The sequence below is a fragment of the Papio anubis genome, chromosome X (genome assembly GCF_008728515.1).
Source record: "Papio anubis isolate 15944 chromosome X, Panubis1.0, whole genome shotgun sequence".
Taxonomy (NCBI): domain Eukaryota; kingdom Metazoa; phylum Chordata; class Mammalia; order Primates; family Cercopithecidae; genus Papio; species Papio anubis.
In genome coordinates, this window is record NC_044996.1 from 42,297,944 (window position 1) to 42,323,547 (window position 25,604).

The following is a 25,604-nucleotide window of genomic DNA, read 5'->3' on the forward strand; positions in this document are numbered from 1 at the left end:
GAAGGGTAGGCTCTGTCAGCAAGAGTGAAGTGTGAATGAGCATTGCATAGCGACAGCTGAAGTCAGGGGAGGAGGTGCATGAGAAGCTACTGGGCTGTCCAGAGCAGAGGCCCAGGTCTGGGAACAGGGGACGCTCAGGCCGAGTTGCTCAAGTCAGGGCTTTCTCTTCTTCCCATTTCCTCCCTACATCCAATCTGTACATCAGATTCTGACAATTCTATATTGACAACTTTTCACTCTTATTCCTCCTCTCTACCACCACTGCTCTGGCCTTAATTCAGAATCTGCTTTTGTCTCTATCTGGACAGCTTGCAACAGCTGTGAAGACCCTTTCCAGAGTGTCTTTACTGGTACAAGTTTCTTCTCAAGCTTGAAAAGGCTGTCTTTCTCTACAGAAACTAAGTATATAGAGACCTTACTGAAATAAACAATCTCTTGCATCTTTTTTTTCTCCTGGGAGAGATGCAAACTCTAACCCAAATGGCCAAAGAGATCATATATGCTGCTTAAATTCTCACTGAGTCCTCACTGAAAAGGAAGTGGAATTCACAAGAGCAGGGGGTTATCAAACTAGAGAGGGTCTCAGATGCCTCATGGAGAGCTTGTTAACATGAGAATTGCTGAACCCTACCCGCAGAGTTTCTGATCCAGTATATGTGGGTGGGGCAGTGGTGTGTGTGGTCAAGGATGTGCATTTCTGACAAGTTCCTAGGTGGGGCTGAAGCACTGCTCACACTGTGTGGACCAGGGGAGGACAAAGGAAGAGAGGCTGAAGAAGGGAAGAGGCAAAGCTGAGGGAAGAGAAAAGGGAGATGGAGAGAGAACTGAATGCTTTCAGGAGGAACTTCCTTCAAATACCAAACACCTTTTTTCTTATAACTCAACCCCTAGTGGTTTCTCCATTTCCCCATTTCTTTTAGTCTAAACCAGTGCTTGCTAAACTTATTAACCTCACAGATTATAAGAATTAAAAAAAGAAAAGAGCCGGGCGCGGTGGCTCAAGCCTGTAATCCCAGCACTTTGGGAGGCCGAGACGGGCGGATCACGAGGTCAGGAGATCGAGACCATCCTGGCTAACACGGTGAAACCCCGTCTCTACTAAAAAATACAGAAAACTAGCTGGGCGAGGTGGCGGGCGCCTGTAGTCCCAGCTACTCGGGAGGCTGAGGCAGGAGAATGGCGTAAACCCAGGAGGCGGAGCTTGCAGTGAGCTGAGATCCGGCCACTGCACTCCAGCCTGGGTGGCAGAGCGAGACTCTGTCTCAAAAAAAAAAAAAAAAAAAAGAAAAGAAAGAAATATAGATTTTATTTGAGGCCCCTCCTAGGATTAGTCACTTTAAATTTTGCCTAGTTAGGACATTCAAAAACAAATACATACCTATCTTCTACCATGACCAAAACTTCATATAAGGAAGGACATTTTTAATAACCAAAAGTAAAATGTTATGATCTCAAAACTAAAGATAGTTATTTAAATGAAGTACATTTACTTCTATGAAAAAAGCATACTACATTGTCCTTAGTTTTCTCTTTATACCACAGCCTGGTGAAAACTTTATTACAGAGTACCATTGGCTGCTGTACCAGCATTTGGGAACCACTGATCTAAACCACCCAAATTGTAATTCTCAGACTACTGTACTTGTGTTTTCCTGCCAGAACCATGCGTATTGGCTCTGTAACTTTGCCACCTCAGGTAATCATCAGTTCTCGGAGAGACTCTTGCTTTTTGGGATACCTTTCATGCTATTGCCTCTATTTAGATTGCTCACTGCCCACCTGGAAAGCTCTTAATCTGTCTTCAAATGCTGCCAGCTCCATGAAGTTTTTCTGAACCTCATCATCCTGGAGCAATCATTATTCTATCACTGGTGTTCCCACAGCACTTGCTCCTTTGCACTGGACTCATTTATTTACAGGTCTGTCTTCACTAGGCTGGAAGTCCTGGAGGCCTAGGTCCAAAGCCTAGCAATTGGCAGGGTACCTAGAACATAGTGCTGTAGAGATGTCTTAATGAAAACCATGAAGAGGAGTTGGACTTGGTTTAATGATCAGAGAAATGAGACAATCACAATGATTTTTATTGTAGTAAAAAACATAACATTAAATTTACCATCTTCACCATTTTTAAGTGTACAGTTCAGTTGTGTCAAGTATATTCACATTGTTGTGCAACAGATCTCTAGAACTTTTCCATCCTGCAACACTAAAACTCTATACTCACTAAATACTACTTCTCCCTTTACCCTCCCCAAGCTCGATAACCACCTTTCTACTTTCTGCTTTTATGATTTTCACTATATTAGTTACTTCATATGAGCAGAATCTTATGGTATTTGTCCTTTTGTGACCAAAATGATCTTTTAGAAAGATTTTACTTGCAGGGCACTTCAGGATAGACCAAGGTGGATGAAAAGGACATCATGAGTAATCAGGGACAAGGAGAACCTGATGGTAATGGGGATAAATCTGTCAGCAAGAGGCCTAGCCAGTCTGATTGTTGTATCCAACTTTTCTTTGGATTAGAAACACCAAGAAGTCCCATTTCCATCTACTTTCTTTGTCTCCACCAGTGTAATGGTCATGGAGCCAGTTGGTAAAATACTGCTTAGATGAAGAATCCATAATCATCTTGGTCCTTGGGAGTGCCTAGGGGAAGCTGACATCATTGCTTCTCTGAACACAGGTCAGCTGAGAGCTGCAGAGTCGGCCCTCACGTAATTGTGATGTTGCTCAAACTGTTTCTTAGAATCTCAGCCTCTTGTGTTTGTTTGTTTTTTGTTTGTTTGTTTTGAGATGGAGTCTCGCTCTGTCACCCAGGCTGGTGTGCAGTGACACTGATTCGGCTCACTGCAACCTCTGCCTCCCGGGTTCAAGTGATTCTCCTGCCTCAGCCTCCCGAGTAGCTGAGATTACAGGTGTGCGCCACCACACCCAGCTAATTTTTGTATTTTTAGTAGAGATGGGGTTTCACCATGATGGCCAGGCTGGTCTCAAACTCCTGACATCAGATGATCTGCTTGCCTTGGCCTCCCAAAGTGCTGGGATTACAGGTGTGAGCCACCGCACCCAGCCTCAGCCTCCTGTTTTTTACATCCTTTTCTCCTTCCCTCTCCGTCAACCTCTTCCCAAACCCAGTGCCTTGTGTTCTTTATCCCATTAAAACCTGATCTGAGAAATAACAGTCATTTGTGTCTGAGGGTAAATATGATAGTTATGTGTTTCTTCTCGCAGAGAGTGTAGAACAGTGTGAAGAGTAGAGAGTGTAGAACAGTGTGAAGAAGAATAGCCACACTGTTAAAGAAATTGCAAGCAACAGGTAGAGGTATTTTGGAAGACATGGAGTCTTTCTTGGGCCTCTGAAAACTTGGTACTAGAAGTCACCACCTGATGACACAGGCTGACATTAGCCAAAGCATCTTATGCATAAAAGGAGGTCACTTTATTCCTGCTCAACTCTAGAGGGAGATCTGAGATCTTATTTTTTGTAAATGTGCTGTACCGATAATTATGGTGTTTCTACCATACATTAACTCTCAGCTTCCTCATGTATAAAATTAAGAGGTTGGACAAAATAATGTCTAAGTTTCCTGCCAGCTTGGACATTTTGCGGTTATATGATTATTGGTTCAATGTTTTTTGTTTTTGTTTTTGTTTTTTTAAAAAAGAATGTCAGTCAGAAATATTGAAATCAAATTTTATTTTTGGAAAATGACATTACACACATCTTGCAAATGTACACAGAAATGAGAATGCGATGAAGAACAGAGCTTGAGAGCCAAAATGATTGCAAGAGCAGCTCTTTGGCTGCCTGGTATTGAATGCTGCGAATCTTCAGCACTCACAGTTCACAGCACCTTACACACATGGCGAACTTCTCTAGACAACCTTGAAGTCCTCTGACCCAAGAAAGCCCTCACTGAATTGTGGAGGGGGTAGGGGAAGAGGGATGTTGCAGGCACAGGAGATGAAAAGGGTCTGCTCCAGCTGATTTATGGGGGCCTCACCAAACCTACCAGTCCAAGTGGGGTCAGCAAACCAAAAAGGAGAATGCCTCTTGAAATACTGCTTTTGAATCACAATCTCAGAGTAGATTAGGTATTGCCTGGGACACTGATAGTAATGCATTTGAACTCATGCCCTTGTTTTTTTTTTTTTTCTGGCTATAACTATTCTAAATAGGTGGCTATAATTCTTAAATATCTATTGTATTTCTCTCATTTTTTCTTTTTTTTCAAATAATTATTGGTCATCCGTCAAGCAGAGTCTTCTGAGGTCTCTAAGTACCTCAAAACAGCTGCAGGGATAAGAGACATCACTACCTACTGTCTTTGGATTACATGTGATTCTGAAAACTGTTCAATCCTGAAATGTAATCAAATGGCCAAATACAACCCCAATTTACCACTGATTTTTACGTAAAGTTGAGTCTTCGATCACAATGCCATTCCTTAAGAAATGATTAATAACTACTGAGAGATGGTTGAGAAATGCCTTTTCCCCACATTTTGATTTGTTTGTTGTTTGCTGACTTTACTTGGCTAGAATTATTGGGCCTCAAATCAGATATTTACAACTGTAAGACACCTGGGAGCAGGGAGAGGGAGAGGGCAAGGGGGATGGGAAAAAGGACTACAAAGAAGAATATATTCTTTTCAGAGGTTAAAATGAGTTATTTAAGAAATGCGATGTACAATACCATGCATTTACTCTCCAAAGCTAGTCACTAGCAAGCTAACACCTCTAACACTACAACCACCAATTACAGCTGTTTTGCTACAGTTACTCAATTCTAACTACAGCTATAGGGCAGAAAGGGTGGGCTGTTTCCATTTTAAACTTTCTCCCTTTGAAAATGGCCATAAAAGCATTTTCTGTACAAGTTTAATGGCACAAAAAGGTGATCAAAAACATTTTAAAGAACTTACCACACATGGGAAATGCAAAATTCAATCAAAACATGCATTAGTTGTATACAAGTCATAAGGGATCATTGGCTTCAAGCTGCAATATATTACAGGACCATACATTGGAGACATTTTGGCATAACCTCTTACTTGTTCAAACCCCTTTCGGATAACTTATAAAGAAAAGTCATTGTGAATTTTGGCATTCCATATGGTATTGCAAAGCAGTGACATTTCCAAGGGCTTTGCACTCTGTTTAATAAATTAACACCTACAAGCTGGCTTCTTTAGGTCCACTAATTTCTCTTATATGGACTGTCTATTCAGTATCATGAACAGTTGGTGTCAAGAGTAAATGTTTAGGTGACTCTAGTAATAGAAGGAAAAAATACATTTCAATTAAGCGAATGTCTCTTTTTATAGTATAGATTTGTTAAATAATCTTTTCATTTAAATCAACTCCAATTGCCTACCAGTTTAGTTAAAAAAAACTCAACAGCAAGCCCCAAACAAGATTATTTATAGAGAGTTTAATGTGTAATGGTAAAACTTTAAGCAATTACTCCCCCACCCCCATCTAGCCGAAACAAATGACAGGAGAAATTACCCGTGGTCCCTCATTATATTATATTGCAGCTTTAAAAATTATGGGCAAATCAAACAAAATCAATTATTAGTATTTAGCTGATATAAATCCATGGCTGGATTTTTTCTCTTCAGCTGATTATGTCTCTGAGCACGCTTCACTGCTCCACAAAATGGCAGACAAAAAGGAAACACAAAGTATTCTGTACAGTGCTTGGAAGGCAAAGACCTAAAGATACATGAGCTATAAGGAAACTGCTTGTAAAGATCTGCGGAGAGGGATTAAGAATGAAAATGGAGAAGAAGAAAGGGCCAGGATTAGGTTGATTCCCACCAACATACTTCTGATTGGACTGGGGTAGGACCAGGGCTGATTGAATCCGGAAATAATTTATCAGCAGTCCCAAGGCAAAATCACAGGCTAAGAAGAGGCACATGCCCAATGTCTCGACAGGGAGGAAGGAAAAAGTGCAAATAAATATAATAAGGGGAGAGAGAGAATTGCACAGGACAAAGGATGGATGTTTATATTGTGGAAAGAGAGAATGATAACATAGAGTATAAACTGAGAATAGAGGAAACCAGACAGAGGAAGAAAAGTTAAAGAGACACACAAGAGTTAGAGTGGCAAAAAGCCATTGATTCCCTCAGGTTATTGACCTAGTAATGAGAAATGCTAATGCCTTCAAGTCTTTGCCTTACTTACAAGGTGACTTCTGTTGTGCCATCTGACCTCTCCCAACTAACCTGCCCTTCTGATCAGGAGCAGAAAGACGCCTTAATTCCCAACTGGAATTCTGTACTCCCCTAGTCTCAGGCAACCAAGGTAAGAAAAAATCACCTCTGATTCCAGAAGATGTTGAAGCCAATAAACCAAGTGATAAAAAATTAGTCTTGTTGGCTGGGCATGGTGGCTCATGCCTGTAATCCCAGCACTTTCGGAGGCCAAGGTGGGCAGATGATTTGAGGCCAGGAGTTCAAGACCAGTCTGGCCAACATGGTGAAACCCCATCTCTACTAAAAATTTTTTAAAAAGCCAGATTTGGTGGCATGTGCCTGTAATCCCAGCTACTCGGGAGACTGAGGCAGGAGAATTACTTCAACCTGGGAGGTGAAGGGTGAAGATTGCAGTGAGACAAGATTGTGCCACTGCACTCCAGCCTAGGTGACAGAGGGAGACTCTGTCAAAAAAAAAACAAAAGTTAGTCTTGTCAAATTATAGCCAATGTCACTCTAGCTAAGCCAAAGTGGGAGGTCTGCGTAGATCCTTAACAAAGGAACAAGGCAGAAAGCAACACTAAGAGGCTGGGTGTAAAGACCATACTAGACTTTTAGAGATGAAAACAAATTCTGGGGACCAGCCCTTAGGAGAAAGGAAGGGAAGGCACCTTTTCCTGAAGGGATAGATGGGGCAACATTCTCATGCTCCACCCCAGATGAACTCCAAAACACTTATGGTTCCCTTGGGAGACCAGTCTGGGACTTAAAGTCAAAGCCCTTGATTCAGTGAAGGCAATACATGAGTAAGGCCTGGAAATGGATCCAAGTGGCCCTATGTGGCCAAGGACAGGTTCCAATCACCTTTTAAAAAAACCAATGCCCTTTATTTCCATAGCAAACTGGACCACCATAAAAGAAGTTGTTCAAACCACACTGTCCCAGTGTTTCTATCTGGGGAAGTCTCTTGGCACAGGTGTTTCTGAGGTGGGTTGATCTTTGGGAACATTCCCATGAGTGTCCTGGAGCTCATTTTGGGGATATAGGCATCCTGTTCTCCTGTCCTAGGGATATGGATTTTTAAAAAATAAAAGTCATTTAGAATCAAATGTGCAGGGTGATTGGGAGCATATGTACCCAGAGTATTGAAGGGATTAGGAACACAGACAAAATTTTGTTTGAGGTAAGCACCGATCACTGGTCTAGGACTTGGACTAGACGATTCAAAGAAGAATCTCAGGGTTCCTTGCCTTCTTCAAATAGCTACACATCCACTTTCAGGTTCCTTGGTTACTTGTGACTGGGGAGGAGGAGGAGGAAGGAAAGAGAAGTACCTGAGGAGTGGGATAAGCCCAGAAGGAGGACTCTAAAACTGCACTAATAAATACCCCCTTAATCCCCAGGAAGAGCCTTGCAGCAAGGAAAACCACATGTTTTTTACCCTTTTGCCCTGGTTTCTGCTGTGGAAGGCCACAGTAGCAGTGTACACAAGAAGATGGGAAGAGTGTATAGAGTACACAGCTTGCTATTTTGGTGCAAACACAGGAGCCAATATTTAACATCAACCAGGGTACATTTTTGTCACAAAGCCCCTTGCTTATACTTGGAAACTGTCCTCATCAGAGCAGAATGGCTTTGGGGACATTGTGGATGAGGGCAACCACAGCAAGACCAGGTTATTTTCTCTAGCTCATCTCACTCCCATATTCTAAAAGAAATCATTGCCAGTGAATGGTAGCCACACTAGTTTTTTAAAATGTTGAAAAGCCATCTCAGAAAGTTAGGATGAACAAAGCTATTGTTCCACTCTTTCTTTCTCTACTCTGGAAACAAGACACATTTCCCTCAGCCTGGAAAGACCAACCATTATGAGATGACACAAGGTGAACTGACAGTGAAAATCAGTCTTCCTCCATTCCATTTGGGCAAGGCAAGCATTCAGGGGGGCCTATTCAGAGGGCTCCTCAAGATGGAGCAGTGATCTCCTGAATCAGATGGACAAGGCCAGGGACCCCATTGCTCCTACTGGCCCTCAATGCCTCACTCTCTTCGAGGACATCTGCAACCCATGTGGATGGGAACCATGTGAATGCAGGGAAAAGGGGTTGTATTAGGTTGCTGGGTGGATTTCCCACCGACATCAGGGCAGCAGCATGTGGCTCCAAGATGCAACATGACCCTGGGAAATAACTCTCAGGGGCCTAGTGGAAGGGAATACTGCTTAGGGGGAAAAGGCCCTAGAATAAGAGCCAGGAGGTGTGGGTTCTAATCCCAATCTTGCCCCAGCCAGCTGTGTGACCTTGGGGAAATTACTTTACCTCTGTGTCTCAGTTTCCTGGCCTGAAGAATGAGAAATTTGGAGTAGAGGAGTAGATGATGTGATCTTAAGGTTCCTTCCAGCTAGAAAACACTATGATTCAATCTAGGCTAATACTAAAGTCCATAAGGACACAAAGCAGTCATGCTAATGGCTATCCTTTCCAAAACAGTGAAGAGAAAAGGAGCTTTTCTCTCAAATTACCCCCAGTTAACACTACTTATGAAGTTAGTTGTTCAGCCCAGCCCCCATATATACATTTTCCCCTTCTTTGTCCCTATTTCTATTTCTGTAGGGAAGAAAAATCAGGAGGTAGGAACAAGCAAGAGATGGATTTTGTGTGTGTGTGTGTGCGCGCGCGCACGCGCGTGTGTGTGTATAAAAGGGAGGGAGAAGTATAGGGAGTGGTGGCAAATGCTTGCTGACTTGATTTTGCTGACTGTGCAGAAATTAACACAATGGAACTTGAGTGGTAAAATTGGATTGGGTAAAATTGGGAGTGAATGACAGGGGTGGAGGAGCTCAGTTACAGACACACAAAAAAATTTGCCTTGAAAGTGGGCCAATTTAAAATGCAATTAATTATTGGAGACGAATTTTGGACTATGCCAAGCCCCATCCCTTGCCCCCTCCAAAATGGCCATAAAGAAACATTTCCTTATACTCAATTAAAAGTAAGATGGAAAATGTACTACTGTTATTGAAGATTGTTGGTTCCAAGGTTATCCTAAAGAAAATATGTCTATTTAGTATTTTCTAGTAGTACATATACCGCAATCAAAGAAATGCTCAGAGAGCTAGTGTGAGGCCCAAGCATAAGGAAATCTGGATTCTTCCTCTGGTCCTGCTCTTTACCAGCCTCCATTTCCTCATCTTAAAATAAAGGTGTTGGACTAAATGAGACCTAAAGTGAGACTATGGGTGGAGTCACTGGGGGGCTTTGGCCTGAAGTTTAAAATCAGGCCTCCCACCATTCTTTATGCCCACACCCCCTAATCCAAGTATCACTTTTTCCCAATTAACTACAAAATGTTCTGGGAGGCACTAAGAAAACCCTGAGCTTCTAGAAAGAAATAGGGACTGAGTAAAGTGAATTTATTAATGGTTTTGAATGGGTCTACAAATAAAGGAGAGGGGCAAAAAGAGATCCTCATCATTTGGGGTTCTTCAATGACCAATTTCACCAGAAACCAGTAGTACCATCATCTCACTTCTCCTGAACCAAAAATGTTTCTGGTAGCTACAGACATCTGAAACTTGTCTAGGAGCATCTGAGCTACCCCTACCACCACTAGGTTCCCCCTACACAGTGCACATCAGCAGTGCCACCAAGTTGCCACCAATCCATTACAGGGATGTCCTGTAGTATTTCCTAATTTTGAAGCAACTGAAGATGCACACATATACACACATGTACCACCCCCTCCCACCACCACCACACACACACACAGCAAGCTCATTCCATTTAGAGAGGAGGAACAACTGCAAACCATTCAGTAGCCAAACAGCAGCTTGGCTTTGAATGCTGTGCCTTTCAAAATATCTGCACAATTACAAAGAAATAAGGAAATCTTCATATCTGCTAAAAGCAAACACAGAATTGGCATGCATGACCTTCACTTAAATTTAGTTGTCTTTGCCATTATGGGCTACAATTACAGAAAAAAAAAGCAGTATTATAAACCTGTATCTCAAAAGACTGAAAACTATTTCAAATGATCAGTCCTTAGTAAAGAGAAATCCTTTCTAATGTTAAAGACAAGTGAAAGATTTCTGTGTCTTCAGTATGAAATATTAGGATTATAGATAAAAAAGAGTTGCTTAAAATATGCTGTAACATTTCATTTAAAATATAATTAGAATGTCTGGTCCACATTGAAATTATTAATGCAAGCATAACTGCTAAAAAGCTATCAAAAAACTGATTCTATTGAATTGGCCTCTGCTATTCATTTTGTTTTCTCCTGGAGGTTACTGTTTGGCAGTGACAGCATAATTTCTAAACTACATTATTCTTCTGCTTTTTTTTGGTAAATTTTCTTCATGTGTTTTTTAGACAAAAGAAAAATCACCAGTTTATAAAAAAGGAGCCCGAAGAGTTTGCTCCTGAAATACAGACATGAGTTTTTATAAAAAGGATATTGATTTCTTGCTATAAAAAGAGACTGAAAGGTGTCAGACCTGAAAACAAATTCTCACAGTGTTTTCAGTGTTGGCTGTTAACAAGGCATTCAATAGAACAGAGATAGATGGATACCATACAGTTCATGTAATCATGTGGTATGTTAGACAGCCTCCTAGAGGAATCAGGTATATGAAGTCCCTTACTCCAAACTCTTATCAATTGTTTATTGATTCCAAATTGCCTCAGTGGAGAGATTGACCAGGAATTCACTGTGCTTTATAAACTCTTCCAAAATGTCTGCAGTATTTTCCAATTCTGCCTATTCTCTTAGCTAACCCAGCACCAGGATCCTAAGCATCTGGTGTCACAATTATAAGTTGCTGGTTATTTCTCCCCATTGACAGCCAGAATTGGTGCTGGACAACAAACCCGGGCCTCAATCAGGAGTGAAGAGTGAGGCTGGGGAGCTGCCTTGCTGTCCTTCCAGGGTCATTCACCATTCTTGAGATCCAGAGAATAGGGGCACTTGTGTTTTGACAAAGTCATTCTTGGATCTGCCAATGAGTTTTTTCCCCCACACAAACATTTTAAGTGCTGTATATGTAAACAGCCCTCTACAGAAGGAAGACTGTATGGGCAAAATGAGACAGGGCAAAAATAACGCAGGCACCTAAGCTTTCCATTGAAAGGTCATGGACTAGCACATTTTGTATCCCTGGAAGGTTGCCCCAAAAGATGGTTATCAATCTATCTCTCATAATTGGTAACTGTGGATCAGTGGCCCAGAGGAGAAATCACAGGAAAATAAACCGAACATAGTAGAGTGTTTTTTTCAAAATAACAACAACAACAAAATAAAAACTTGAAAGCACCAATAGCCCTGTTGGACACTTGAGCAGAAGTACCCTACTACAATGATACGTTTGGAGTTGTACTCTGGACTCTGAGCACTCTCCCTTCCTTTACATGGAATCGCCAAGCGAGTCCGAGTCATCCAAGGACAGAGGCAGGTACAGGTCCTATAAGAAGAGAAGAGACAAAGTTAATTCTCTTTTTCTTGATATCTTGAGCTCTGGAATGGCTGTTTTGTTTTTATTAATACTTTCTTTAATTTTTACAACGTAATAGTTATAGATTCATAGGAAGTTGAAAAAATGTATAGGGAGGTACCCTTGTACCAATGTACCCTTCAATCAATTTTCCCTAATGGTACCATCTTGCAGTTTAACATGCAATCATTTGTGTGTGGGGTGTGTATGTGTGTGTGTATAGAGTACTATGCAATTTTATCATGTGTGTATATTTGTGTGACCATCGCCACAGTCAAGATACAGAACTGTACCTTCAACACAAGGCTCCCTTGTGCTACCCCATTAGAGCTCCATCCAATCTTCCCCTCTTCCCTGAGCCCTGGCAACAAATAATCTGTTTCCTGTCTCTGTAATTTTGGAATTTCAAGAATATTATATGAATGAAACCATACCGTATATAACCATTTGTGATTGGCCATTTACATTCAGTATAATTCCTCAGAGACTTGTGTAAGCCATTATATGTATCGATAATTTGCTCCTTTATATTGCTGAGTAGTATTCTATGGTGTAGATGTACCACAGTTTGTTTAGCCATTCACCTGTTGAAGCACACGTTGAATGATTCAAGTTTTGGGCTATTGCAAATAAAGCTGCTGTAAACATTCCTGTACTGTACATGTTTTTGTGTGATCATACATTTTCATTTCTCTGGGACAGACACCCAGGACTAAAATTGCTGAGTCATATGGTAATTCCATTTTCAGTTTTGTAAGGAATGCCATATTGCTTTCCAGTGTGGCTATACCATTTACAGTCTCACCTCCTGCCAGCAAAGTATCACTAGTTCAGTTTCTCCACATTCTCTCCAGTATTTGATGTTTTTACCATTTTTCATTTTAGCCATTCTTGTGGATTTGTAGTGACATCTCATTGTGGTTATAATTTGCATTACCCTGATGGCTAATAATGTTTAACATCCTTTCATGTGCTTAGTTTTCATCTATATTTCTTCCTCAATTAAATGTTTCTTCATGATTTTATTCATTTCTGAATTAGATTTTTTCTTACTGCTAAGTTTTAACAGTTATTTTATATTCTCCAAGTAAGCCTTTAATTAGATATTGGGTTGCAAATATTTTCTCCCAGTCTATATCTTGTCTTTTTACACCTTCACACCTTTTGCATGGTCTTTGGCAGAGCAAACATTTTTAATTTTTGAAGTCAAATTTACCCAATTTATCAGTTTTTATTTTATGGATTTTACTTTTGTTGTCAAGTCTAAGAATTCTTTGCTTATAATCCATTTTTAATTTTTGCATATGATATGAGGTTTAGGTCAAGAAACTTTTTTTTTCTTTTTTTTTTTTTTCTTTTTGACAGAGTCCCTCTCTGTCACCCAGGCTGGAGTGCAGTGGTGTGATCTCCACTCACTGCAACCTCTGCCTCCTGGGCTCAAGCGATTCTCCTACCTCAGCCTCCCGAGTAGCCGGGATTACAGGCGCCCACCACTATGCCCGTTTAATTTGTGTATTTTTAGTATTTTCACCATGTTGGCCAGGCTGGTTTCGAACTCTTGACCTCAAGTGATCCTCCACTTTGGCCTCCGAAAATGCTGGGATTACAGACATGATCCACTGTACCCGGCCATCACACTTTTTTTTGCCTATGAATATTCAACTGCTCCAGCAGCATTATTGAAGAGACTGTCTTTCCTCCATTGATTGACATTTGCACCCCTGTCGAAATCAGTTGTGAATATATATGTAGTTTCATTTCAATCTTCCAGAGAACTTTCAGGCCCTGAATAAATGATAGCTGGGAAAATGTACCACATTTACCTACTTCCAACTTATTTTCTGATGCTTCCAGGAGTTGGGATTCCTGACTGCAATACTGCCCCAAGTCTTATGTCTGTCTTGAGGAGATGGAGGGCCAGAGATGACATGGCACTGACTTTTTCCCATTCTCCAAAGGCTTTATTTGACAATCCTTGTGATTCCTTTTGGACTCCATCCATGGTCTAAATCACTGGTTTTTAACTCTCTCTCTCTCTCTCTCTCTCTTTCTCTTCTTTCCTCCCTCTCTTTCCCTTTAAATCCTCTATTCAAATGAAATCTTGCTTGGAAGCCCAATACATGGAACAGGTAAAAGTGTAGTTGTTCTAGTTGTACCAGAGGTGTGAGAGGCAAAATCTCACCCAGTTCTGTCTTTCTCACCTTCCCCAAATGGAACACAATTTGAAAACCACATTTTTTCATACATGTTGTTGATAAGATACCAAAGAAAACTGGAAAATATAGAATCAATTCTGTGGCACCCCCACCCCCACCGCCTTGCCACTGCTTTTGTATCATAAGGACAAGAACTTCAGTAGAGGATTGTTCAAGAAAATTGGAGAACACAGCTTCTCCTTGAGGTAGAGAAAAGAGTGGAAATGAGGAAGAGAGACAAGAGTGGGGAGGAGAAGGACTTATTTATGTAACATTGAGAAATTATCTAACATTGAAAATGCTTTTTGCTGAAAAAGAAGTGACAGGAAAACTTGTAGGCACCTTACAATGGAAAGAGGATTAAAGCATATTCAGAAACCCAAGGTTTAACCCTGGCCAATTAATGCTACAACATTGAACAAATTTTTGAATATTGGTTTCTTTATCGGTGAACAATCTGTAAGGTTTCTTCCAGCTCTGAGACTATAATTTGGGAGTCCTAAAGGAATATTGAATGATTAAGAAACACAACAAAGGCAACTACAGCAAATAGACTCAGTTCTCAGTTCTCGTCAACGTACCATCCCTTCACTGTAAGCCAGGGGTTGGCAAAATTTTCTGTAAAAGATTAGATAGTAACTATTTTAGGTTTTCTTTTCAGGTCACATATGGTCTCTGTCACACATTCCTCATTGTTTGTTTGGAGTTTGCTCTTTTACAACCCCTTAAATACGTTTAAAAAAAAAAAATTAGATGGGGTGGGTCATCCATGCAAATATAACCAAGACACAGGCAGGATTTGGCATCCTTGTTCTAAACTACCAAACAAAAGTTTCTTAGAAAACTGATAAACAGGTAGGATGTACAATGTCAAGAAAATACTAGAAATGCAACGAATACATGTAAAATGGAATTGAGGCAAAGTGGCATACAATGGAGTTGTATCTCTGAAGGGATTAATTCTGAAGTACTGGAATAAAGTGAACATAGTCAAAAGTATTTTTGAGTTCTGGACTTCCAGAGAGGTGGCATAAGCCCTTCTGAAAATCTGTTCCTCAACAAATGCAGTAACACTGGCAAAACTGTCAAAATTAACTTTTTCAGGGCTCTAAAAATCAATCAAAAGCTTGCAACAGTCCAAACAGTATTGAAAAAACACTGATGAATCTTGTAAAAATACTAAGATGTTTGGTGTTTCAACTTGCCCTATTTCCATTTTCCCTCTCCCCAGCTCCATGGTAGCCTTGAAAACCAACAGTCACAACTACTGTACCCGTGAAAAACAGCAATCTAGTAGTTACTAGAGGATGCAGTTGGGGGTTTGGAGCTCCCCATATAACTCATTCCCAGAGAATTGTCACTCCTTGACCTGTGGGTTAGCTCCCTGGAAACTCCCATTTGCCAGGTTCTTCTTTTTTTAACCTGACTCAGAGCACACTTGCTGTGAACAGCCTTTTCAGGGGGCATTGATCAGTTGCAATTGTTTAAAAATCGCAGCCGTAGGAGGAAGAGGGCAAAAGTTGGGGCAAATCAAGCTGCTGAAAACCTTGAAAGGAAAAAGTCATAGAATTATGTGCCTATAAGGATCTTTGAAAAGCTCAGACATATTCCTGGGAATCTAGAAGGCCAGGCACAAGTTCAGGACTGGGTATATTCTTAGAAAAGAAGTGAGATGGCCCTAATCTTTCCCCACTGGCTGACCCTGAGGCCCTGTGCAAGCAGCAAGAGAATGCTAAGATGGAGTTGTAAACTGCCTGGCAGAGCATTGAAATCATGTCCTAACACAGGAACAGAGTCCCTCGGCAAAGGCTGGGAGTCTTACTGGATCAAGGCATTTAAGGTAAGCAAACAAAACTATCCTATTCATTCAAAATTATCATCACAAATAAAGGAGAAATTAAAACATTCCCAAATAGACACACAAAATTCATTGCTAGCAGACCTGTCCTGCAAAAGAATATTAAAGAGAATCATCCACAGAGAAATTAAAGGATATGAGAAAGTAATTCAAATCCACATAATTAAAAAAATAGTAAATGTATAAGTAAACACAAAAGACTGTACAAATTTATTTTTGTAACTCTTTTCTTCTTTTACTGTGTATATTTGAAGTTTGCAACATAATGTTATGGGTTACATATAGATAGCATAGTGGTTACTATAGTGAAATAATTACTTTTTTGCTGACAAGAGCAGCTAAAATCTACTTACCCAATAATACAATTTTATTACCTATAGTCCTCATATTTTACATTAAGATATCTAGATGTGTTCATCCTATATATCTGTTACTTTGTATCCTTTAACCTATATCACCTCATTTCTTCCCTTTCTATCCCGGGCTTCTGGTAACCTCTGTTTTATTCTCCATCTCTGTATATTTGACCCTTTTTTTTTTTTAGATCCCACATATATGTGAGATTATACCATATTTTTCTTTCTGTGTCTGGCTTATTTCAAAAGACAACTACAAGAACTAGTAATTACAAGACTGTGTTGATGGACTTATTATGTATAAAGATGTAATTTGTATGTCAGTAAGAGAAAAAAGGAGTGGGAAAGAAACAGAGCTATGCTATGGCAAAATTTTTATATATAATTTAAATCAAGTTTGTATTAATCTTAAGTAGAGTGTATTAAAATGTAAATTGTAATCCTCAGGGCAATCACTAAAAAATATTACTCAATATGAAATTAGTAAAAATACAACAAGGGAATTAAAATGGTGCACTAAGAAATATATTTAACACATAAAAGGCAAGTATCAAGTAATGAACAAAAAATGATATAACATATATAGAAAATTGCAAAATGTTAGATGTAATTCCCGCTTTACCATAATTACGTTAAACATAAGTAGATAAAGCAATCCAATTAAAGGCAGAGACTGGCAAAATAGATTTTTAGAAAACATGATCCAACTCAATGCTATCTAAAAGAGAAACAATTTAGATTCAAACACACAAATATGTTGAAAGTAAAGTGATGGAAAAAGATTTGCCATGCAATCAGTAACTAAAGAGAGCTAGAATTGCTGTATTGATGTCAGAAAAAAAATAGACTTTAAGGCAAATTTATTACTAGAGACAAAAACATTTTATAAAGATAAAAAGAGTCAATATATCCAGAAAACATAAATATAAATATTTATGCATCTTAACAGAGTACCAAAATACACGAAGCAAAAACTGACGGAATTGAAAGGAGAAACAAACAATTCAACTATATTAGGTGAAGACTTAAATATCCCAGTTTCAATAGTGGATAGGACAACTAGACAGAAGACCAACGAGTAATTAGAGGACTTGAATAATACTATAAACAAATACACATTTATGGAATATTCTATCCAATGAGAGCAGAATACATATTCTTTTCAAGCTCCCATGGAACATTCTCCAGGATAGATCATATGCTAGGCCATAAAACAATTCTCAATAAATTTAAAAGGATTTAAATGATACAAATTATATTCTTTGGCCCGAGTAGAATTAAATTAGAAACAATAATGGAAAGATATTCTGGAAATTCATATGTATGTTGAAATTAAATAACACACAGATGACTAACCAGTGAGTCAAAAAAGAAATCACAAGAAAAATTAGAAAATACCTTGAGATAAAGGAAAATGAAATCACAACATACCAAAACTTATAGGATGCAGCTAAAGCAGTTTTCAGGGGGAAATTTATATGAACTATTTCAAATATGCTAGCCCATAGAAACAGAATTGATTAGTGGTTGGTTGCCAGGGGTTGGATGAAAGGGGAAGGGGCTGCGATTGCTAACGGGTAAGGGGTTTATTTTGAGGGTGATGAATATGTTCTAAAAGTAGATAGTGGTATACTAAATTACCCTAAAAACCACCAGACTGTACCCTTTAAAGGAGTGACTTCTATACTATGGGAATTATATCTCAATAAGCTGTTACTGTTTTAAAGTACCTTTGAAAATCCTTTATATTGACAATTAAGTACTATTTATGTGATTTCTGAGTATGCACCCATATACAGCAATATGCATGTGTGTATATATATAATGTATATAATATCACTACACACCTATATATACACATGTATATATATTTATTATATATAATAAATATATTAAATAACACATATAATATTGTATATAGTGTAATAAATATAATATATTTATTATATATAATATATATACATGTGTATATATAGGTATGAGTGATATTCAGGATGTAATGATGTATACAAATGTAAGAGAAGGTTTTATAGTTGTTCGCTCTATTACTGTGTTATGACTATTGATGAATTCCATTAAGTTAAACTTGCATATGATGAAACAACACTGTAATATAAAAAGCACAGGATTAAGAGTCTGGAGACTCAGATTCTAGGCCTACCTTTGCCATTTAACTTCCCTTTTCAGGGTCCTTGCTTCTAGATCTTAAAATTGAGGAAGATCTTTAAGGTTCCTTCTAGTTCCAAAATTCTATAAACTGCAATAATTCTATTTTTTTCTGTAGTTACCCCAAAGCAAAAGAAATGGTACACACATTGCCAAGTTAGTGAACTCCCTGGGTATTTTTCAGGTAGTACAAAAGTACCTTTTAATAATATGGAGGCCACCTTGAGTCCCAGCACACTGAACCACCGGGCTTTAGCATTATTCATGCAACAGATACTTCAGTGGAGTTGCTTGGTTGATGGAAAAAATTATCTGAGAAGATTGTTCCAGAACTTTATCTCAGAGGAAGCGGGGATAAGGCCCGAGGGTAGAATCCTGAAGAGATTTCACTTGTAGCTGCTGTGAGACTCCAAATTAATGGCATGAGATGCAGGCGATGGAGAGAATTCATAGAACTAGGCCTAATTATGAACTTCTGAACACTGTATCTCCATCAAATCATTTCGTATTCAAAATGTATTTTCTTGTATGGGTAGAACAGTGTTCAGGAAAAGGAATTATCTCAACATTCTGTTGTTGTTGATTGATATGTAGAAATACAGAAACACACATATTGCTTAGCAATACAAATAATTTGCACCTGAAATTCATTTGCTTAGTCCCTTGGAGCCCTACAGAACAAAATGTTCGTAACAAATACAGCTGTGCTGGCGATACTATTGTGTTAGAGAAAACAAAAAGTTGGTCTCTGGTCCAAGGAGCTTATAGTCCAAAGGAAGTCAGGGAGGAGTTTTGAGAAACCTGGCTTCTAGTTTGGTTTTTCTATTTCCCAAACGTGCCCTGCAATTTTATGATGGTGTGATTTTGTTTCTTGCTGATTTTTTTAAAGCTGGCATGCCTGTTCTCTTCACCAGCCACTTAAATGTTACCTCTGTGAAAAGCTTTCCCCATCTCCCACTCTCTCCCAGTAGGATGTCTTTCCCACCCTCCTTTGTGCTCATGCAGTCCTTTCGTTAGCTCTTGATCATACTACCCAAAGCCACTTATATTAGAGTTAGTTGCATTCTGTGATTTAAGGGTCAGGACCCTACTTTATCCATCAAAGGGCCTCTCCAAGCACATACAAGAGGACAAAAGAAGTCTGGAAGCAGAGGAAAGTGCATATTTAAATAACGTTATTTATATTTTCAAATACTATGTTGAATATACTTCCCTCTAGTCTCTAGACAACTGCATACAAAATGCCTCTAAATTTCAAGCCATTGGTGCAATCACTGATCTGAAATTTTAAAAATTAAATAAATGAAAGAGTTTCCTTATCCTTCTAGTTTTTTTTGAAAATCTTTACTACATATATCTCCAAAGGGATCCTTAATAAATTTTTGTTGAATCATACTGGGACTGTCTTTCCTCTGCACCTCTTTTTTTCTCATCCGTAAAAGGGAAATGCTATCTGCCCTGTCTCTTTCACAGGGATATCATAAGAGTAAATGAGAAAATGGCTGTGCAATAGAAAAAAAAGCAGTATGAAAATGCAAAATGTTGTTCTCATTAACTATCCAAGGATTTACTTTGTGTCCACATTGTAACACTTGAGTATGCGGACTTTGGCTAACCCCATTGCAGCTGCATTAAAGAAGATTCTCCATGAAGTGCTTAAGAGAAGAAGCCAAGAAGCTGATTACAGCTTAGGGCCCCACCACAGCCATCAAAAGTTACCAAAGGGATGCTGGGACTTCAAGATTTTTCCAATTGTGCAGGAGGAAAGTCATGGCCTCAGCCATCTGCTTCCTGTCTGCATCATGACTCACACCTTTCAGGTCCACTTGGACAGAAGTTTAGATGAGATCTGCTCAGACCTGCTGCCCAGAGACTTGATGGTACTAAGGTTCAGGTAGCTGTGTGAAAGGAGGAGCATGAATCTAGGACCTGAGATCCAGGGGGACTGAGACAGGATCACAAGCTTTTTATCTTATTCAGAAAAACCAGTTCAATCTTCATTACTGGTGGTGTAAGCATGACACTATTGCTTCTTGATAGGATGCACTGAGAGAATACAACATCACTCCTATGATATTCCTGCCCCAAATTCGGAATCTGAATCTAATCACAAGGAAACATCAGACAAGCCCAAATTGAAAGGCATTCTACCAAATAACTGGCCTGTACCCTTTATTTCTACAATATACTGTACTGAGAGATAGAGAGTCTCAGGGACTTTTCCAGATTAAAGAAGACTAAAGGGACATGAGAACTTGCAACATGTGATTCTAGATTGGATTTTGGACCAGAAAAAAAAAAAAAAAAACATTATTAAAGCAATTGATAAAGTTTGAATATGGACTGTAGAGTATATAATAGTATTGTGCCAGTGTTAAATTTCCTAATTTTGATGATTGCACTATGGTTATGAAAGAAAAAGTCCTTGTTCTTAGGAACTACATACTGACATATTGAGGGGTAAAGGGGCATAATGTTTGCCCATGATGTTAATCTCAAATGGTTCAGAAAAAATAACATGTACTATATGTATTTATTTGTGTATGTGTCTATATATATACACACACACACACACACACACACATATATATATATATATAGAGAGAGAGAGAGAGGGGGAGAACATAAAAAATAAGTAGATGAGGCAAAATATAAACAACTAGTGAATCCCTGTAAAGAGATACATAAGTTGTTTATTATTTTTGCAACTCTTCTGTAAGTTTGAAACGATATAAAAATAAAGAGCTTTAAAAATAGTGAGAATTATACCAAATTTAAATGTTTACTTTATTTAAAAGCTTGCTCTAGAAAATGATATAATGTATTACTTAACATTTGCTTGCTTAACTGTCTTTAAAAAGAGTAATTTTAAAAATAAAATGAAACACTGAAAATTCCACAGTTAAGAAAACAGTGAAGCTCTGACAATGCAGCCACCTGTGAGCTTGTTCTAGTCTTCAATGGTTAGAATTGAGTCAGTAAACAAACAAGCCATAAGTGCCTGCAAGCCCAGCCAGGAAAAATAGTTTAACAATGCAAACAACTCACCTTGGTGGGCTTATGGATGATGGGTCCTCAGCGTAAATGACCTGAACATGTCAGTTGAAAAACTGAATAACTCGAGTGTGCAGAACGAATGTCCAAGCTGCCTTCACACTTTAGGGAAGGTACCGATGGAAAGTGCTAGGGTAAATCATGCCTCCCAAAAGGAAGGTAGGAGCAGAAAGGCATATAGGAGGTGCTGTGTGGACAGTGGAACAACAGAAGTAGTCTGTTCCCATTTTGGCATGTCCATATTTACAAGCTTTGCTGCTCAGCAAAGAATAACTAAAAGCCAACTGTAAAAACTATTTTCATCCATCTCATAATCTCTAGGTAACACTGGTTACACAGAGTTCAGTAAATACTTCTTTGATGAAATGAAATAGCTCAACAGGACAATCAGAAAGTTCTGGAAGGTTCAATAGCAGAAGTTAAAGGGGCCATTAAAGCAACGGAACAGACATTAGAAATTGTGGGGCAGGCAGTAGCCAGATTAGCCAGGAAATTAAAAGACTGATATAGAAAAAAGAAAATGAAAATGGATGACGGGCAGTGGTGTGCTGTTAACTGTTTAGCAACTGACTGTGAGAAAAAAACAACCTTGACTTATAGTATTTGTTAATGTCCATGGTGTACATATTCCCACCATGGCCAAATTCAAGTTACAAATATGATGTCACTCAATACAGAGTTGAGAAGCAATGTACACAATCAGCTCTCACCACCTCGTGTGAGCTGGCTACAGCATACCACTGGTGGTGATTTGGGTACCACTCTTATGGCTAGATATGTTACCCTGGTAAGTAACTTAACCTTTTGGCTCTCAATTTCCTCATCTGTAAAATGTCAAAGATTATTTAGAGAATCAGATAAAACTAAATTATCTCCATCTAAGGTGTCTTCCATCTCTGACCATCTCTGATTCTGTGATGCAGTTAGTCATATTGGTGGCTTTTTGCCTTTTACCATCTCACACCCAGTCTTGTGAGCAGGAAAAAGATTAGAGAAGGCTAGAGGAAGTTGCTCCACAGTATGGTATTCAGAGAATAAGTCACATCAACACTGCCTTAGGTATAAGAAATTCAAGGCAGTGACCACTGCATATTTTCTACACAGAGATTTTTGGGTGAGAATCTGTTTGGATAGTGGGGCTAGGGAATTTATGTGCTCTGTTATTTAATGATATATTTATTTGGAATAGTTTAAGGGGTATACATGGTGGCCAAGGCCAGTGCAATGTGTATATGTGCTCTCTTCCTACACTGCACCAGAATCTGCCTGGTGATAAAGGGTACATAGTGAAAGTAGGAGCTATTCATTTGTTGATGTCCAGTAAATCTAAATGGAGTGGGTAACTCAGTGCAACTTTTTGGGACTGCTATCTTTGTCATTTCCACTGACTGGTGCCTGGTGACATAAAGTGCCCTGAACACCCCCTTTGCTATGTCTCTGAATTGGGGAGACAAGTGCTCAACCCATGTCCCAAAGCAGGGTTTGGTCACCTCATTAGCTTTGGAGACCTTTTGGAAACCCTTTGGAAGAAGTGTTAGAATGTAGCAGGAAATAAATCAGGAACTGGAGGAATAAATAAAAATGACTAGAAGCTTGCTCCCTGCTTGGATTCCCAGAACTTCAAGTTAATGGAGCCAGATGAAGAAAATTTCTGGCCTTAATGTGCTTTTGAGTTGGAATGGAAGAGAAAACCTTCACCGAGCCATTCAGGAAACTCTGAGTGCAAAGAGGTTTAGTAAGGTATAAGAGACATAATACCTTGTGCTTCCGGAGGCTGCCAGGACTGGTGGGCGTAGAGATGGGAGACTGCTTAGACTTGGGGGTAGAGAGCTGGCTGCTGGAGGTTCCGTTTGCTAGCCCAAGGCAAGAGAAAAGGAAGGGATAAAAATCAACAGCATACAAAGGAGCAAGTTATCCTTCCCCTCTGAAGACACTAAGAACATTCAAACAAGGTACACAGACAACCAAGTGATGTGGTGAGTAGAACAAAGATGAAAAGAAACACACTCCTCAAAGGGGCAAGAACTGCAGTCCTCAGTTAATTGGATCCCTATGCAGTGCAAGGCCGTCATCCTCCCACCTTTTCCTCCTCAGTGCTTCCCAATCACGGGGGTCTGTTTCTTTTCAAACATTTTTCGTATTCATTCCCAGGTTTGCCCCTAACATCTCTGGGAGGTAGTCTGGGAAGGTACTATTTTGCTTTAATTTTACAGAGGACAAAAATGAGGCACAGAGAGGTTATGTGCCTTACCTTAAAGAGGAAAAAATATGGGCAATTTGGACCAGTACACATTTCCTTTGGTGGCAGATGATGGGGTAGGCGAAAGACAGCCCTATTGTTAGTCTCTCCCACTCTCTTTTCCTGCTCATGCCCCACCATTGTGCCTTTCCTATCTCATTCTGCATGTGTGAAAGGAACAGGATGTAAGAAAGACAAAATAGACTAGTTAGGAAGAATGAAAGAGAAAGTGGAGGAGAAACAGAAGGTGAAACATTAAAAGAAGCCTCAGGCAGCAGAATGGGCAGAGGAGAAAATAAAAAAAAGAGAGAGTGACAAAGAGATCAGGAATGGAGGAGAAAAGAGACATGGAAGATGATAAGATATTAAAAGAGAAGGAGGAAGTTGAAACATGGAGAAAGACATAGAGACACATAAAGATCCAAAATGGTAGCCAGAGTCAGGGTTTACCCCCATTTGGCTCCAGCCAAGAAAATGTTGAAAATCAGAGAGTTTCTTTTTAAACATCTTTATATTCTATTGTGTTGTTAAATTGTTTTATATTCCCTTGCTAATGAACTTTTTAATATACAATCATGAAGAAAGAAATGTGGAATATTAGCTTTCAAAGTGGATTCTTGTTCAGACATTTCATACTAAAGTATTTTTTTTAAGTCTTAAGACCTACATTGTTAAACAGAGATATTCTAAAATGTGCTTTAAAAACAAAGGCAAATATCCTGAGGTTGTGTGGAGACTGGGGGATAGGAAGAGAGAGGGGGAGGGAGAAGGAGTGGGGTGGGGAGAGAGAGAATAAATAGAAAATTGAAAATTGAAAACATTAAGCAGAAAGATGGCCTGAGAGTGTTCCTGTTAGTCCCATAGGTAAAGCTTAAACTGCTGTATCATGAATATTTCCTGAGGATATATTCCTTCTGCACCACTTATGGAAATATTTCCCTAGGTTCTGGAACATGCACATCAACTGTAGAGATGGAAGAGACATCAGTGTAGTGGTTGGTAAGTTTATTTAAGTGCAAGTGAGCTGAAAAATGGATACTTAAGCATTCACTGTCTGGCTTATACCCTCATTTATCTCTCACCCACTCATTGAGAAGCCCTCCTCCCTATCGTTCTTTCATTTAGCCAGTAGCTATGGAGCACTACCTATGAGCCAAGCAAAGTGTTAGACATTGGGGTTTCAGAGAGGACTGTTACTTCCTGGGGGAGGCAGGCAAGAATTCAGTGAAATAAACGCTAAGACATAGCCTTGCATAGGGTATTACTGGAATCCAGATAATAGACTTTGAAATCTGGGGCCTGAAAGACAAACAAGAGAGAGCAACACCTGAGAAATCTTGAAAGATGAATCTGAAATAGGCAAATCAATAAAGACAGAGAGTAGATTAATGGTTTCCAGGGGTTGGAGGAAGGGCAGGAGATTGAAAGTCTGCTATTGGGTACAAGTTTTCTTTGGGGAAGGCAAAGATATTCTGACATTAAATAGTGATGTTGGTTGTACAACTCCATGGCCAAACTAAAACCCACTGAGTTGCATATGTTAAATTAGTAAATTATATGTTATGTAAATTGTATCTCAATAAAGCCCTTAAAAAACGATGAATCAGAGATAGAATCATTCTACCATAACAACACATAGGCAGAGAGGATAGGAAGGGTGTTCTAGGCATTAGAATTGCCAACATCCTTTCATGTTAACAACTCTCAATAATCTAGGCATTGAAGGAACACACTTCAAAATGTTAAGAGTCATCTACAACAAACTCATAGTTAACATCATACTGAATGGGCAAAAGCTGGAAGCATTCCCCTTGAAAACCAGCACAAGACAAGGATGTCCTCTCTCACCATTCCCTTTGTTGTTGTTATTGTTGTTGTTTTTTGAGACGGAGTCTTGCTCTATCACCAGGCTGGAGTGCAGTGGCATGATCTTGGCTCACTGCAACCTCCACCTCCCAGGTTCAAGTGATTCTCCTGCCTCAGCCTCCCAAATAGCTAGGACTACAGGCAGGTGCCACCATGCCCAGCTAATTTTT

The 25,604-nt window shown here is 39.3% G+C and overlaps 1 protein-coding gene across 8 annotated transcripts in view; it reads right to left on the reverse strand.

Annotated features, from left to right (window-relative positions):
• Positions 1-3,683: 3,683 nt before the first annotated feature.
• DCX (doublecortin) overlaps positions 3,684-25,604 on the reverse strand; it is a 125,172-nt gene continuing 103,251 nt past the window's right edge. For 4 of the 8 annotated variants that reach the window (XM_031660675.1, XM_017954235.3, XM_017954238.3 and 1 more), the window contains exons 6-7: positions 23,088-23,182; positions 3,684-11,670 (exon numbers count right to left, since the gene is read on the reverse strand). In XM_031660675.1, the coding sequence (XP_031516535.1) occupies positions 11,614-11,670; positions 23,088-23,182 (152 nt within the window). In that variant the 3' untranslated portion in view covers positions 3,684-11,613. Of the gene's footprint in view, positions 11,671-18,078; positions 23,183-25,604 lie in introns of those variants that run through there. The other 4 variants (XM_021932532.2, XM_021932531.2, XM_021932533.2 and 1 more) reach the window with 1 other exon arrangement.